The sequence below is a fragment of the Lutra lutra genome, chromosome 10, assembly GCF_902655055.1.
Source record: "Lutra lutra chromosome 10, mLutLut1.2, whole genome shotgun sequence".
Classification (NCBI taxonomy): domain Eukaryota; kingdom Metazoa; phylum Chordata; class Mammalia; order Carnivora; family Mustelidae; genus Lutra; species Lutra lutra.
In genome coordinates, this window is record NC_062287.1 from 36,447,547 (window position 1) to 36,460,391 (window position 12,845).

The 12,845-nt window shown below is 35.3% G+C and overlaps 1 protein-coding gene across 2 annotated transcripts in view; it reads right to left on the reverse strand.

The window, feature by feature from the left end:
* The window catches only part of CEP57 (centrosomal protein 57), a 48,700-nt gene that overhangs the window by 8,521 nt on the left and 27,334 nt on the right, over window positions 1-12,845 (reverse strand). For both annotated transcript variants that reach the window (XM_047690655.1, XM_047690654.1), the window contains 6 exons: window positions 9,658-9,837; window positions 9,156-9,277; window positions 7,789-7,905; window positions 7,106-7,183; window positions 4,052-4,159; window positions 3,445-3,522 (listed from right to left, as the gene is read on the reverse strand). In XM_047690655.1, the coding sequence (XP_047546611.1) occupies window positions 3,445-3,522; window positions 4,052-4,159; window positions 7,106-7,183; window positions 7,789-7,905; window positions 9,156-9,277; window positions 9,658-9,837 (683 nt within the window). The remainder of the gene's footprint in view (window positions 1-3,444; window positions 3,523-4,051; window positions 4,160-7,105; window positions 7,184-7,788; window positions 7,906-9,155; window positions 9,278-9,657; window positions 9,838-12,845) is intronic.

Below are 12,845 nucleotides of genomic sequence, written 5' to 3' on the forward strand. Positions count from 1 at the left end.
TCCCATAGAAATGAATATGTTCACACAAAAACCTGTACACAGTGTTTGTACTGGTTTTGTTTGTGAACACCGAAACTGGGAGCAACCCAAAGGTCCTTAAGTGGGTGAATCATTAAACTGTGGTACATTCACACCATGGGATATTCAGTGAAGAGAAAGGATGGAACTATGGATACACACAACCATTTGATCAATCTTAAGGGATTTATACAGAGTGAAAAGGTTAATATCAAAAAGGTCACATCCTGCATGATTCCTGTTTTTGAAATGGCAAAACTGTAGGCATGGAGTGCTGGTGGTGGTTGCACGAATATGTGATAAATTCACACTGACCTAAATCCACATGTGCATGTGCACACATACACACCCACAAGGGCATGTGAAACTTGAGAGATCTGACTTAGGTCTATGGATTGTACCAATGTTAATCTCCTGGTTGTGAAACTCTACTATGTTACGTAATGTACCGCTGCTGCTGTATACCAGATAAAGGGTACAGGGGCCCTGTATTATTTTTGCAATTTCCTATAAATCTAGAACCTTTTCAAAATTAAAAAGTTGGTCTATGTTTTTATCAAGATGATTTAAATTCACCTACAATTAAAATGGTTTAGATAGACATTCTCCCTTGCAACTCCATAGTCATCAATACCACCTTGATTATCAAGAACCAAATTCATTTGTCTCATTAACAATTCATTTTTATTCTTTTTAAAAAAGATTTTATTTACTTATTTATTTGACAGAGAGAGATCACAAGTAGGCAGAGGCAGACAGAAGGGGAGGGCGGAGCAGGCTCCCTGCTGAGCAGAGGGACCTGATGCGGGGCTCGATCCCAAGACCCTGAGATCATGACCTGAGCCAAAGGCAGAGGCTTAACCCACTGAGCCACCCAGGCGTTAACAATTTAATGCTGATATACACAGTAATCATTTAGAATGTGAAAAAATGTGAGTATGTGAAATCATTATTCTGCTCGTAACTTGTGTTGGCGATACTAATTGTCTATGTATACTTTCAATAAGCATTATGCAGATTTTAAAACTCTTTTTCCTGTTATTTTGCTGATTGTATTTATTAATTTTTTGTTTGTTCAATCCATAATTTAAAACTTAGGACATGTACTTTATATTTTTTTAATTTCATTTTTCTAATAATTCATTTTTATTGCCTTTTACAAGTGTATTGGTCTATGACAACATCTAATTAAAAATAAAAACTGAGGGGCGCCTGGGTGGCTCAGTGAGTTGGGCTTCTCTGCCTTAGGCTCAGGTTGTGATCCCGGGGTCCTGGGATCGAGTCCCACGTCGGGCTCTCTGCTCAGCGGGTAGCCTGCTTTCTCCTCTCTCTCTGCCTGCCTCTCTGCCTACTTGTGATCTCTGTCTATCAAATAAATAAATAAAATCTTAAAAAAAAAAAAACTGATCCTTCACAATAGACAGTTTGAGAACACTTGGCTAGGTGACAGCACATTCTTGGCTATTTGAATAATTTTCTTTCAAAGATGTTATTTATTGGAGAGTTAGCGAGTGAGAGAAAGCATGAGTGGGGTAGGAGCAGAGGGAGAAGCAGACTCCCTGCTAAGCAGGGAGCCTAATGAGGGGCTCAGTCCCAGGACTCCAGGATCATGAACTCAGCCGAAGGCAGACACTTAACCAACTGAGCCACTCAGGCACCCCTATTTGAATAATATTTCATAAAGAGTACAAATAACTTCAGAAGGAGAGTTTAGGTTGAAAAGACTGGTCTTCGAACCTGCCTTGTTCAAACTTTGTATTAATGACTTCAATGAGAATTATCAATGATAGGCAATATTTGGAGATAATACAAATAATGAACTAGATTCTAATGTAACGTGGGAAAGGGTGAATCTACTCCTATAGCTTCATTTACTTACAAATTCTGTATAAAATAATTAGATCTACAAGTGTAGGACCTACACTCTAGAAGCTAATGAAAAGATTCAGGAAAACACTTGTTACTTCAGTTTACTCTACAATTCATGAGAGGGGGAGCCTGCTTCCCCCCCTCTCTCTGACTACCTCTCTGTCTACTTGTGATCTCCGTCTGTCAAATAAATAAATGAAATCTCTAAAAAAAAAAAAAAAAAAATTCACGAGAGGGATTGATCATGTGGCTTCCGCCAGAATGTTAATATGATGCTAGGCCGAGCTTTGTCACCAGAAGGTGACAAAGTATCTATTCTGTGCTAGTCATACCACATTTAGAAAGGAAGAGAGTGATAAGGAGATAAACTCATTAAAACACATCCTGAATAGCTGAAGAAAACATGTTTATAACCTAGAATAGAATAAGGAGATGAGAATAAAGTTATTTTCAAAATTTTTATATTACCCTACAGTCAAGGGCTCATTTGTTCTATGTGGATCCCTGAGAGCAGAAAAAGAACAAAGATAATTTACAGTGAAAGATTTTAACTCACTTAGGAACTTCCAAATAAGTGGTCTAGAAATGTATCAATGAGGTCTCATTAAATGTATTAAAAAAAAAAAAAGATTATTTTAGAAGTAGTGAGGAGAAAGGCAGGGGGAGAGAGAATCTCAAGTAGATTCCCTGCTGAGTGCAAAGCAGGACTTGGGGATTGATCCCAGGACCGTGAGATCATGACCTGAGCTGAAATCAAGAATCAGCTGTTCAACCAACTGAGCCACCCTAACTAACACAGAGTTAGCACTTATTAGAAATGACCTAGTACTTGCTGATATTTGACAAAATTATCATCTCTACATTTAAGCACTAAAGGAGGGGGCACCTGGGTGGCTCAGTCGTTAAGCTCAGGTTATGTCTTCAGCTCAGGTTATGCTCCCAGTGTCCTGGGATCTAGCTCCACATCCAGGCTCCCTGCTCACTGGGAGGCCTGTTTCTCCGTCTCCCACTCCCTCTGCTTGTGTTTCTCTCTCTGTCAAATAAATAAAATCTTAAAAAAAAAATTTTAAAATAAAAAATAATACTGAAGGAACAGAAGATTCAGGTCTATTTCTGACTGCCTCTTGGGAGAATGAGTTCTTAAGTAATATGCATGTGAGGACAAACAGTATATGCTTTCTACTTATTAAAATATCTACCTATATTTAAATATAAATGAACAAGGTTGATACTAAAAATCCAATGCTACAAATATACTATTTCCTATTTCATTTACTACCACTCCTTCTCCAAACCAGGGCGTCGGATTTTGTTCGAAACTTTCGTACCTTTCCTTGCACATATGTTTTACCTGCTTTAAAGTCCCCCTAGTCTCAGCCCTGCTTTCCCAATCCCATAATACCTTCTTCTATCTCATTCTCACATTACTATGATCCATTGCTGGTAAAGGGGCAAAAAAATGTTTTCAGCATTTCTAGGCATACAGGTGTATGAGCTGATTTAATTCAAAGAGCTAAGTTGTAAAGAAAAAAAAAATCCAGACTTTGACCAACTCACCTTTCCAGCTACAAAAGGCATATCCCCCAAGCATAATCTATAATGTGGTTGTGCAGCAAAATAGTTCCGAGAACCTTTCTGAATGGAAAGGAAAGAAAAACAAGTTTATTCACATGATAAAAGCTGACCATAGGGCACTAACCTGAAATTTCAGCTTACTGCTGGGCTACTACTTGCTTTATTGATACTAGAATGTTCTTGAGCCCCTAATAATACTTGACAATATGCATCCTAGCCTAAGAAACGCCAGGAAGGAAAAAACAGTATGTGCCAAAACAGCAATTACGGTCTCAGTAAAAAAAACTGTGTGTGTAAGTATGTGATGCACGTATAGTCAGATACACCTAAAAACACTTAAGAGTAAAAGGTCATTAATGAAATACTGAATAATAATTAAGATTTGCGTAGTGTTTTGCAGTTCTAAAATGCTTTCATGTATGTTATCTACTAAGGTAAAAATTTATATATAATTATTACCCCCATTTTCCCAATGAAGAAACTGAATGAAAGAGATCAAAGGTTGACGTACCACACTGTTTTGAGTATTTTCACATAAATTACGCTAAGTGATAATCAGCACTTTGACTTACTGGTCCCGTTTTCGTACCTTTTCTGGTGGTTTTGACTTCTTTTTTTTAACTCTTCTTGCAGTGGGAACACATGGAGTTGCCTTATCTTCAAAGACAATTCTATTTGTTTCTAAACCAGTCTGCAACTAAAAAAAACAGGACAGCATAAATTTAATGCTATAGGAATAAAAGCTATTATTTAAATCTGAGATTTGCCATGTAAAGACCTGTAAAAACCTACAGTAGTATCTGAATGGAAAACACATCACAACTGTATAACCTGTCTTGAATCAATCTTTCAACATTTACCAAATATTTTAAATCAATTACAAGTCTGTCATTTTATCTTGAAGTGCTATGTTATCATTTGTCTGTGTTTTTTTTTTAGCTTGGAACACTTTAGCTCCATTATTTGTAGTTGTTCCATAAATTAGACCTAGTGAGTTAAATGCAATATATCTAATTCAAAACCACTGTTTCAATATTTTCTTTTTTTACACATGGCAATCACATCAGTGCCAGGCACAAAGCAGATGGAGAGCAAAATACATTTCTTCCTCTTTAGAAAATTCATACTTTTATGTTTTAAAGAAAAAGAAACTGGAAATTTATGTCCAAAAGAACTGAAAGGTATGGTAAAGAACAGCAGATGCGTTATGCCCTTTTCTCTAGTAACTTAGTGACTACATTAATTTAAAAATAATTTCCTTTGCACATGGTAGAAATTCCATAACCAATTTCTAGGGATATCAAATAAGGACTGCTGCCATCCCTAAACCAACTTTCAGATTTCCTAAAACAACAACAACAAAAACATAAATATACACACACACCTGTGTGTATTTGTCTACAACAGTGGTTTTTCAAACCAGCCTGTATATCAAACTCATTTGGAGTTTATGAGAAACATTCAGATTATAATGATTTTCTCTGGACCTCACTGTTTAAAAAGTACTTTACAGTTCCCCAGGAAATTATGATGGAGCTGGAGCAAACACTCAGAACCAATGGATTAAAGAAATAGAATACTAATAATTCCTACAATGACTGCATTCATTAGGCAGAGAATCTGTTCAGAGACAAAGCAAGAGAGGGATGCTTACCCTCAGGAGCATTTACATTAAGCATCTAACAATGCTTTACAGATAGTAAACTGAATAGACAGAATTCACTGAACATAAAATTACTCTCTGGAATACCTATGAAGCCAATGAGCTTGAACAGCATAAAAAGAACAATTTTTTTCTGAATGTTTTAACTTCCAGTTTATTTATTTCTTCTTGGTAGTGGTTATCTATTTGTGTGGCAGAATTTTACCATTTGAGTACTTTAATACTTTGTCTTTTCTCTTGTTTGATCTCTCTAATACTTGGAAGACATAATGTGAAGACCACTTCATCATGTTAAAACCCAAGCTCTGAATGGTTAAATACCTTGCCTGAGATTAGGAAAGTTAAGGTTAACTTGACTTGGGGATGCTTGGGTTGCTTAGTCGGTTAAGTGTCTGCCTTTGGCTCAGCGTCATGATTCCCGGGGTTCTAAGACTGAGCCTGGCATCTGGCTCCCTGCTCACTGGGGAGTCTGCTTCTCCCCCTCTCTCCCCTCTACAACTCTCCCCAACCATGTGCTCATATGCTCTCAAATAAATAAAATCTCTTAAAAAAAAAAAAAAAGGTTAGTTTGACTTGGAACCATGTACAATACCTGGTCATTGTTATTCCACTATAATAGTGTTCACTCTCAGAACTCAAAACCTTTTCAGGGCGCCAGGGTGGCTCAGTGGGTTAAGCCTCTGCCTTCAGCTCAGGTCATGATCTCAGGGTCCTGGGATCAAGCCTCGCATTGGGCTCTCTGCTCAGCAGGGAGCCCGCCTCCCCCTGCCTCTCTGCCTACTTGTGATCTCTCTCTCTGTCAAATAAATAAATAAAATCTTTTTAAAAATTTACTATATTATCAGTAATAAGTATTTGGCCCCTTCTTTATGCCCAAGAAATGAAAAAAGAAAGCAAAAATACTGTAAATTAAAATTTAAATAATGAACCTGCTTAATTTTTACTTCATGTACAACAGAACCACCACAATGCCACAATGTATATAAAGCACAATCCACGAGTTTGCATGTTGTAAGTGAGGAAATGGAGAAAGAAAATAAATCAGGTTTAATAGAGATAAGTTAATTCAATGAATTCTGGGAAGTAATGAAGAAGTAGACAAGATGACAGAACAGAATGTTTACAGTCTTCAAGCCCACATGTGAACTGAGCTGGCATCTGACAACAGCTGAACTGCAGAGCCTCCATTCCTAACTGTTTTTGGAATCGAGACCTGCTTCTTGTGTTAATATGATGGGAAGAGATACATACAAATGTATAAAACTTAAAGACTTTGGAAGTGGGAGGGCAATATATGGGAGGTATTTAAACAAATAAGCTCGTAAGAGAGTCTTCAGTTACAAACAAGGTATTTATTTCTAAGACTCACAGGGTACAAAAGTATTACTGTATCTTTAAGAAATGGAAGTTCTGGTTGGTTTACACAAACTCAGTGTTTCTGTGAATTCACAATGACCCACCTATTCTATTTGGTAGCCAAGGCACAGGATAAAATCAAATACTAGGAGCAAACAGAGCTCGCTTTCCCTTTATGATAGCTTTTGTGAATTAGTATGGGTCATTAGCTAGTGGGGCAGCCTATTACCTCAATTTCTGTCCTGGTGTTTTGAGGCCACTAAGGAAAAGGAAAATGTGTAAGATGGAAACTACATGATGGCTTTCAAACATTTCCAGTATTGTCCCATGTGAGAAATTTTACATAGTTACGTATTACATTATATATATTATCTGTGATGTTTTTGTCTATTATTTTTTTAAAATGCTGATTGGAACATCACAATTTAAACAACTCTAAAAAGCTGCTCAACTTTTACTCTCTCCCTGTAAAAATATAGATTTATTTTCCATATCAAGCTATGTCTGACAATTAATATATTGGGTTATTCCAAAATATAAATAATTTAAAAAGTCCACATTTAATCTTTTGTATTAAGAAAAGTATGAAATACGAGGAGCCTACCTGCTGACACTGCAACTTACCTGGGCTGCCTTAGTTTGCATACGTTTCCTTTCTTGTTCTTCTTCACGGAGCTTTGCTTCTAACTCTTGCATTTTTTTCTAGTAATAAAAATATTAAAAGTGAAAGATTTAGTGTTTTTATGTAAAATTTAAAACAGCAACATAGTAATCTGCTATAAAATTTTAGCACAGTAACTATATGCTTGTTAGTTCACTCTAGTAATGGGACTGTGGTTGCCAGTAACCATGACACTCTTTGTGATTCATTATTAGTCATTTGTGAAGTAGCTGTGAGGCAGTTGAACAGAATTATGGGTAAAATCTATGGCCAAAGCACACAGCTCTGAACGAAGGCATATAGCGTACATGGAAGCTAAACTAGGAACTTAATCTCAGTGGTAAAAATATTTCCCAAGTGAACCAATTAAAACTAAAGAGAACAGCTTAAACCAAGTAATACAAGCCTTAAGGATAATCAAAAACATTTACGCTTCCAACATTTTCAAAAAGAACTATTTCCTTATGTACATCAAGATTATAAAAAGTGAACACTTTCTCCAAATTTACATATTTGCCCTTTAAAAATTCCTGTTTCTTTGCTACAAGGTCACTTTTCTTCCTATGAATATCCAGTATTATAAAATGATCAGTTTTACAAAAGAACCAATATTATGCACTGATGAGTGAAAGAAACATTCACTGACTTCTGCCAGGGCCTGCATTGTGGTAAGTTTGTTATACTCCTGCTCCAGAAGATCCAACTTTTCAAGTTGGCTCTGCACATGTGTTTGATCATGTTGTCGTTCTCTTTCGAGGGAAACCTAGGGAACAGTAATAAACAGCACGATAATTTGACAAAACAAAAAGCAACTGACACAGGGAATATACTATATATTACATTTGTTTGGCTTTTCATAGAACTACTTAGATACTACAGAGAAATTCTAGGAGAACATATTAAAATGAAACCACAGAGGGAAAACAAGTGGAATCCTGTTCTCACCATACACTATTACATTTGGTTCCATATACTGAAACTTTCATTATACTCTGGGGTAGCAGGGATTTATTTACACATAGACTAATACTTTCAATGAGTCTGTTTCACTTACACAGTTACTCTCTTAATTAAGGCAATAATTATTTTTGTATCTATCATTTATATTGTCTCTAAATTCTATGCAAAATATCTAGTATTATATTTTCAGGTTTAGTGTCAAGGTGTTGAAAAGACTACCATCTGACAGTCACAGAGTAAACCATTAAACTAGGCTAGGCTAGTGGACAGTTACTGCCCTTAAAAAATACACTGTTAAAAATTGGCATAAATCATATTTTATTTCCAGTACCAATCTTAAGAAATGGGCTATTTTTGAAATTTACTAATGAAACAAGGTTATTAATTCAAAGACATTTATTATATATGCCTAACAGATATACTAATCAGAACATTTTTACTCTGCTCTTATAGATTCTTTCTAACCTAAGAAGTGGAATACCCCACTGACAGAGATCACAAGTAGAGAGGCAGGCAGAGAGAGAGAGAGAGAGAGAGAGAGAAGCAGGCTCCCTGCTGAGCAGAGAGCCCGATGTGGGACTTGATCCCAGGACTCTGAGATCATGACCTGAGTCGAAGGCAGTGGCTTAACCCACTGAGCCACACAGGTGCCCCTATAATGGTTTCTATTTCCAATTATGTGGCAGATTGAACGGACTACCCCTTTCCCCAATGTATAAACAATTCAAGTAATTTCAGTCTTGGGCTGTTATACCGTTCAAAAACCAGAAGCTATCGAAGCTGTAAGCACAGGATATGGCAGGGTGTGTGAGGGTCATGGAAAAAGGAAACCCTTTACAGCTATGCTGAAGAAACAAATCACATTTTCCCCCAAAGCCTACCCGAACTGTTTCTCAAGATGAACTCCTTGTACTACTATCGGTGATTAGGATAAAAGGAGAAATGACTATCATTAACAGAACCGTTAGTCTTTACTGTGAAAAAAGATCTTTAGGTCAGTCTGATTTTCTCCATAACTAACATTCTTGAAAACGAATCTGTGATACACCATACCTGTTTTTCTAAGACAGATGTCCTTTCCATTTCTGCATGCTTTATCATATTGCGCATGTATTCCAACTGTTTTTCTAGAAGATTACACTTATTTTCTGCAGCTAACAACTGAGATGTCAGTTCTAAAAAGAATACGTGACAAAAGGAGAAATTAGCTCACTCACAGGAAGTTTTAACAAGCTATTTAATGGGAATTCTACTATGTATACAACGAACACTTTCCAGTAGCTCTAGAAGCCTATTCAGATGACTTAAGTCATTCTCTTTCTATATGCTAGTCCAATCTGTCTTGAACTCAATCAGTAAATATAATGCAAGACCATCAGCATGTGTTCTTCGAAACGCACCTGAGTATAATGCAATTCTGGAGTGCTCAAAGACAATGACTAATAGAAAATACTAATGTGAAATTGCTTTTAGAGTAATTTTACAAGACATTTTGTGTATTTCATTTTGTATTTTGAGTATTTGTAGGTTTCATTTCCTTCATAATTAAACAAACCTTGATTGTGCTTTGACTCCTCATTCTTTGAATTCTCTCTTTCTTGTATCTGTTCATCCAAAACTTTCTTATACTCAATTGTTTCTCTAGACAAGGTTTTCACACTTTCTTCTGCCTGAATTCTTTCAAGTTCTAAGCGTCGAATCTTATCTTGAAGATTCTTCAGAGCAGAAAATATAGCTGCCAAATCCAAACATGCATAATGTAAATATATGGAGAAAGTTCAATGGAAAAAAAAAAAAACCTCATCTAAATAAAAAGTAAAACATGGGTGGGCCCAGAGGAGAAACACTCTTTGGGAAAAATGAAATGCTTATTACTGCAACATAATAGTTTTTAAAAAAATCCATTAAAAAAAAATCCATTTAAAGACATACTCTGAGTCTCTGAAATACACCAGACACTCAAAAACCAAATTATGGTAAAACATTTTGAAGATTTTATAAAATGGTAAAAATATTTAGCTAATCATATAAAATTCATTAACTGTCCAAAAGTACATTAACTACCAATCTGTTTTATTAATAGGATCATGTGCAGACTCCAACTGTAGAGTTACAGAACTCAAGCACAAAAGGACTATTTTTTTAAATCTCAATTTTTCATTATATAGGAAAAATTCTATTCATTCTTTAAACTGTCCCCCCACCAAAAGTTTCTGATTATAAAAGTAATACATGGTCTCTATAGAAGGCACAGGAAAATAAAACAAAAAGAACAACTTATACTCTTACTATGAAGAAGTAATGACTATCACTTTTGGTTACTGCTTTCAATCTTTTTTGATATGAATAAAACAAATTTAAATCAAAATTTATCTAAGTTTTCTTTTTGATGTTAGCACTATGAAACTGTGAGCATTCCCTCATACAATCAGATAATCTTAAAAGATTACTTCCTCATAGTCAATAACTAAAAATTGAAAAATTATGTTGCTGGGTCAAAAAAATCCATATTTGAAAGGTTTTTGAAGCAAAGTACCTTCATAAAAGGCTGTATCAATTTATACTTTCATCAGATGTATATGTCTTTGGCAACACATATCACTATTAATTACGATATTTCTGTTATTTTGATTAAGAAACAAAAGCTCCTTCTGGTTATTTCACTTTGGATTTCTATTAAAAATTTACATATAAATAAATAAATAAATAAATAAATAAATAAATAAATAAATAAATAAAACTGGCCAATTTTCTTCCGAATTCCTTAAGAAAAAGTCCCCCATCACTTTATTATTGGTCCTTAATTCCAGAAAATATATCTGCCAGTTTAGATGTTGTCAGTTTTGGCATAAAGATGTTCTGATTTTTCATATTATAACAACTTTAACATCAAGTTCTTTATATAGGTAGAACATTCTTCTGTAACTTCAAGAATATATAAACTTTATATTTTCCTTTATTATATGTGTAGTTTCACATATGTTTACATTTAATTCTTTAAGTGAAATAAAAGTTACTTTTGTATTGAAGGAAAAACTTTAAATGGCATCTATATCATATACCAAATTCACACAGGTACCAATATTTATAGATGTAATTATTACTCACACACATGAACCCACTACATAGTTTCTCACACACACACACACACACACACACACACCGGAAACCACAGTTTCAGGACTTTTATTCTGATTTCGTTATTAGTATTCTAGTATTTTAACTATTAAAACCTTATAAACATTGATAATGCCAGTCTCCTACATTACAGAAATCCTTAAAACATTTCAAATTTATTCTTATAATTAACATATTCAGAAACATTTTGCCTAAACAATGACTTACATGAAATGTTATGTAAACCATATAATACATAGGAAGAACTGTCATCTTGTAAAAATTGAGGCTTCTTACTCAAAACAAGACACACTTTTCCGTTTATTAATGTAATTCATTCATTCGCCAAATTTTTAGAGCCTAGAATGTTACAGGCTCCAAAGAGGAGACTGATACATTTTATAATATAGCCAGCTTATTCTTTCTATTACGCAATGAGACTATAGTGGAATTAGAAAGAACACAGACATGAAACACCTACAACATGGAAACCTAAAAAATCAACGGAAAAGACTGAGGAGAGGAAAAGATTCCAGATTTAGGATTATTTAAAGGAACAATTATCTAAAAAACCTAGAGTAGTTAGATAACAAATTTAATAGGAAAGGAGAAAATCAATATATGCCTTTTATATCAATTCAGTTTTGTTTTGTTTTTCTTTTCAAGATTCATTTATTTATTTCAGAGAAAGAGAACACGGTAGGGAGGGACAGAGGGAGAAGGAGAAAGAATCTCAAACCAACTCTGCTCTGAGCAGAGCCTGATGTAGAGCTTGATCCCACCATGAGATCAGGACCAAAGCTGAAACCAAGAGTAGGACACCCAACTGACTGTGCCACCCCGGCACCCCATCAATTCAGGTTTCTTATTTTTATTTAATTTTTTAATTTTCTTAAAGATTGTATTTACTTATTTGACAGAGAGAGACAGAGAGAGAGAAGGAACACAAGTAGGGGGAGCAGGAGAGGGAGAAGCAGGCTTCCCACTGAGCCCAGGACCTGGGATCATGACCTGAGCTGAAGGCAGCCGCTTAACAACTGAGCCACCCAGGTGCCTAATTCAGGCTTTTTAAAACCTCTTCTGAACGACTCAGACTTTGTAATACCAAACATTTCTTGCATCCCTTCATTAGATTACACCTAATAGTGTATGACTTTGCCAGTACTTTATTTCTGCATTTACAGTTATTAGAGCAATTGGCTGGAACGCATCATTTTTGTTCTGCATGTCAGCAACTACAGTATCACAAATGTGCTAGATTAACAAAAAGACCCAGTATGAGGTATATGCTCTCTTTCTCTAGCCACTTGGAATGGCTTATTTGTCACCAAAGTTATTTCAATGTTTCTCAACAACATAAAAAAATGGGAAGATAAACCATGCTCACAGACTGGAAGAATTGTTAAAATGTCCCTATTACCAAAAGCAATCTACAAATTCAATGTAATCCTTATCAAAATACCAACCGGTTTTACTCATAGAACGAGAACAAATGATTCTAAAATTTATATGGAACCATAAAAGACCTTAAATAGCCAAAGCCATCTTAAGAAGCATAAACAAAGCTGGAGGTATCACAATCCCAGATTCCAAGATTGCAGCAAAGCTACCATAATCAAAACAGTA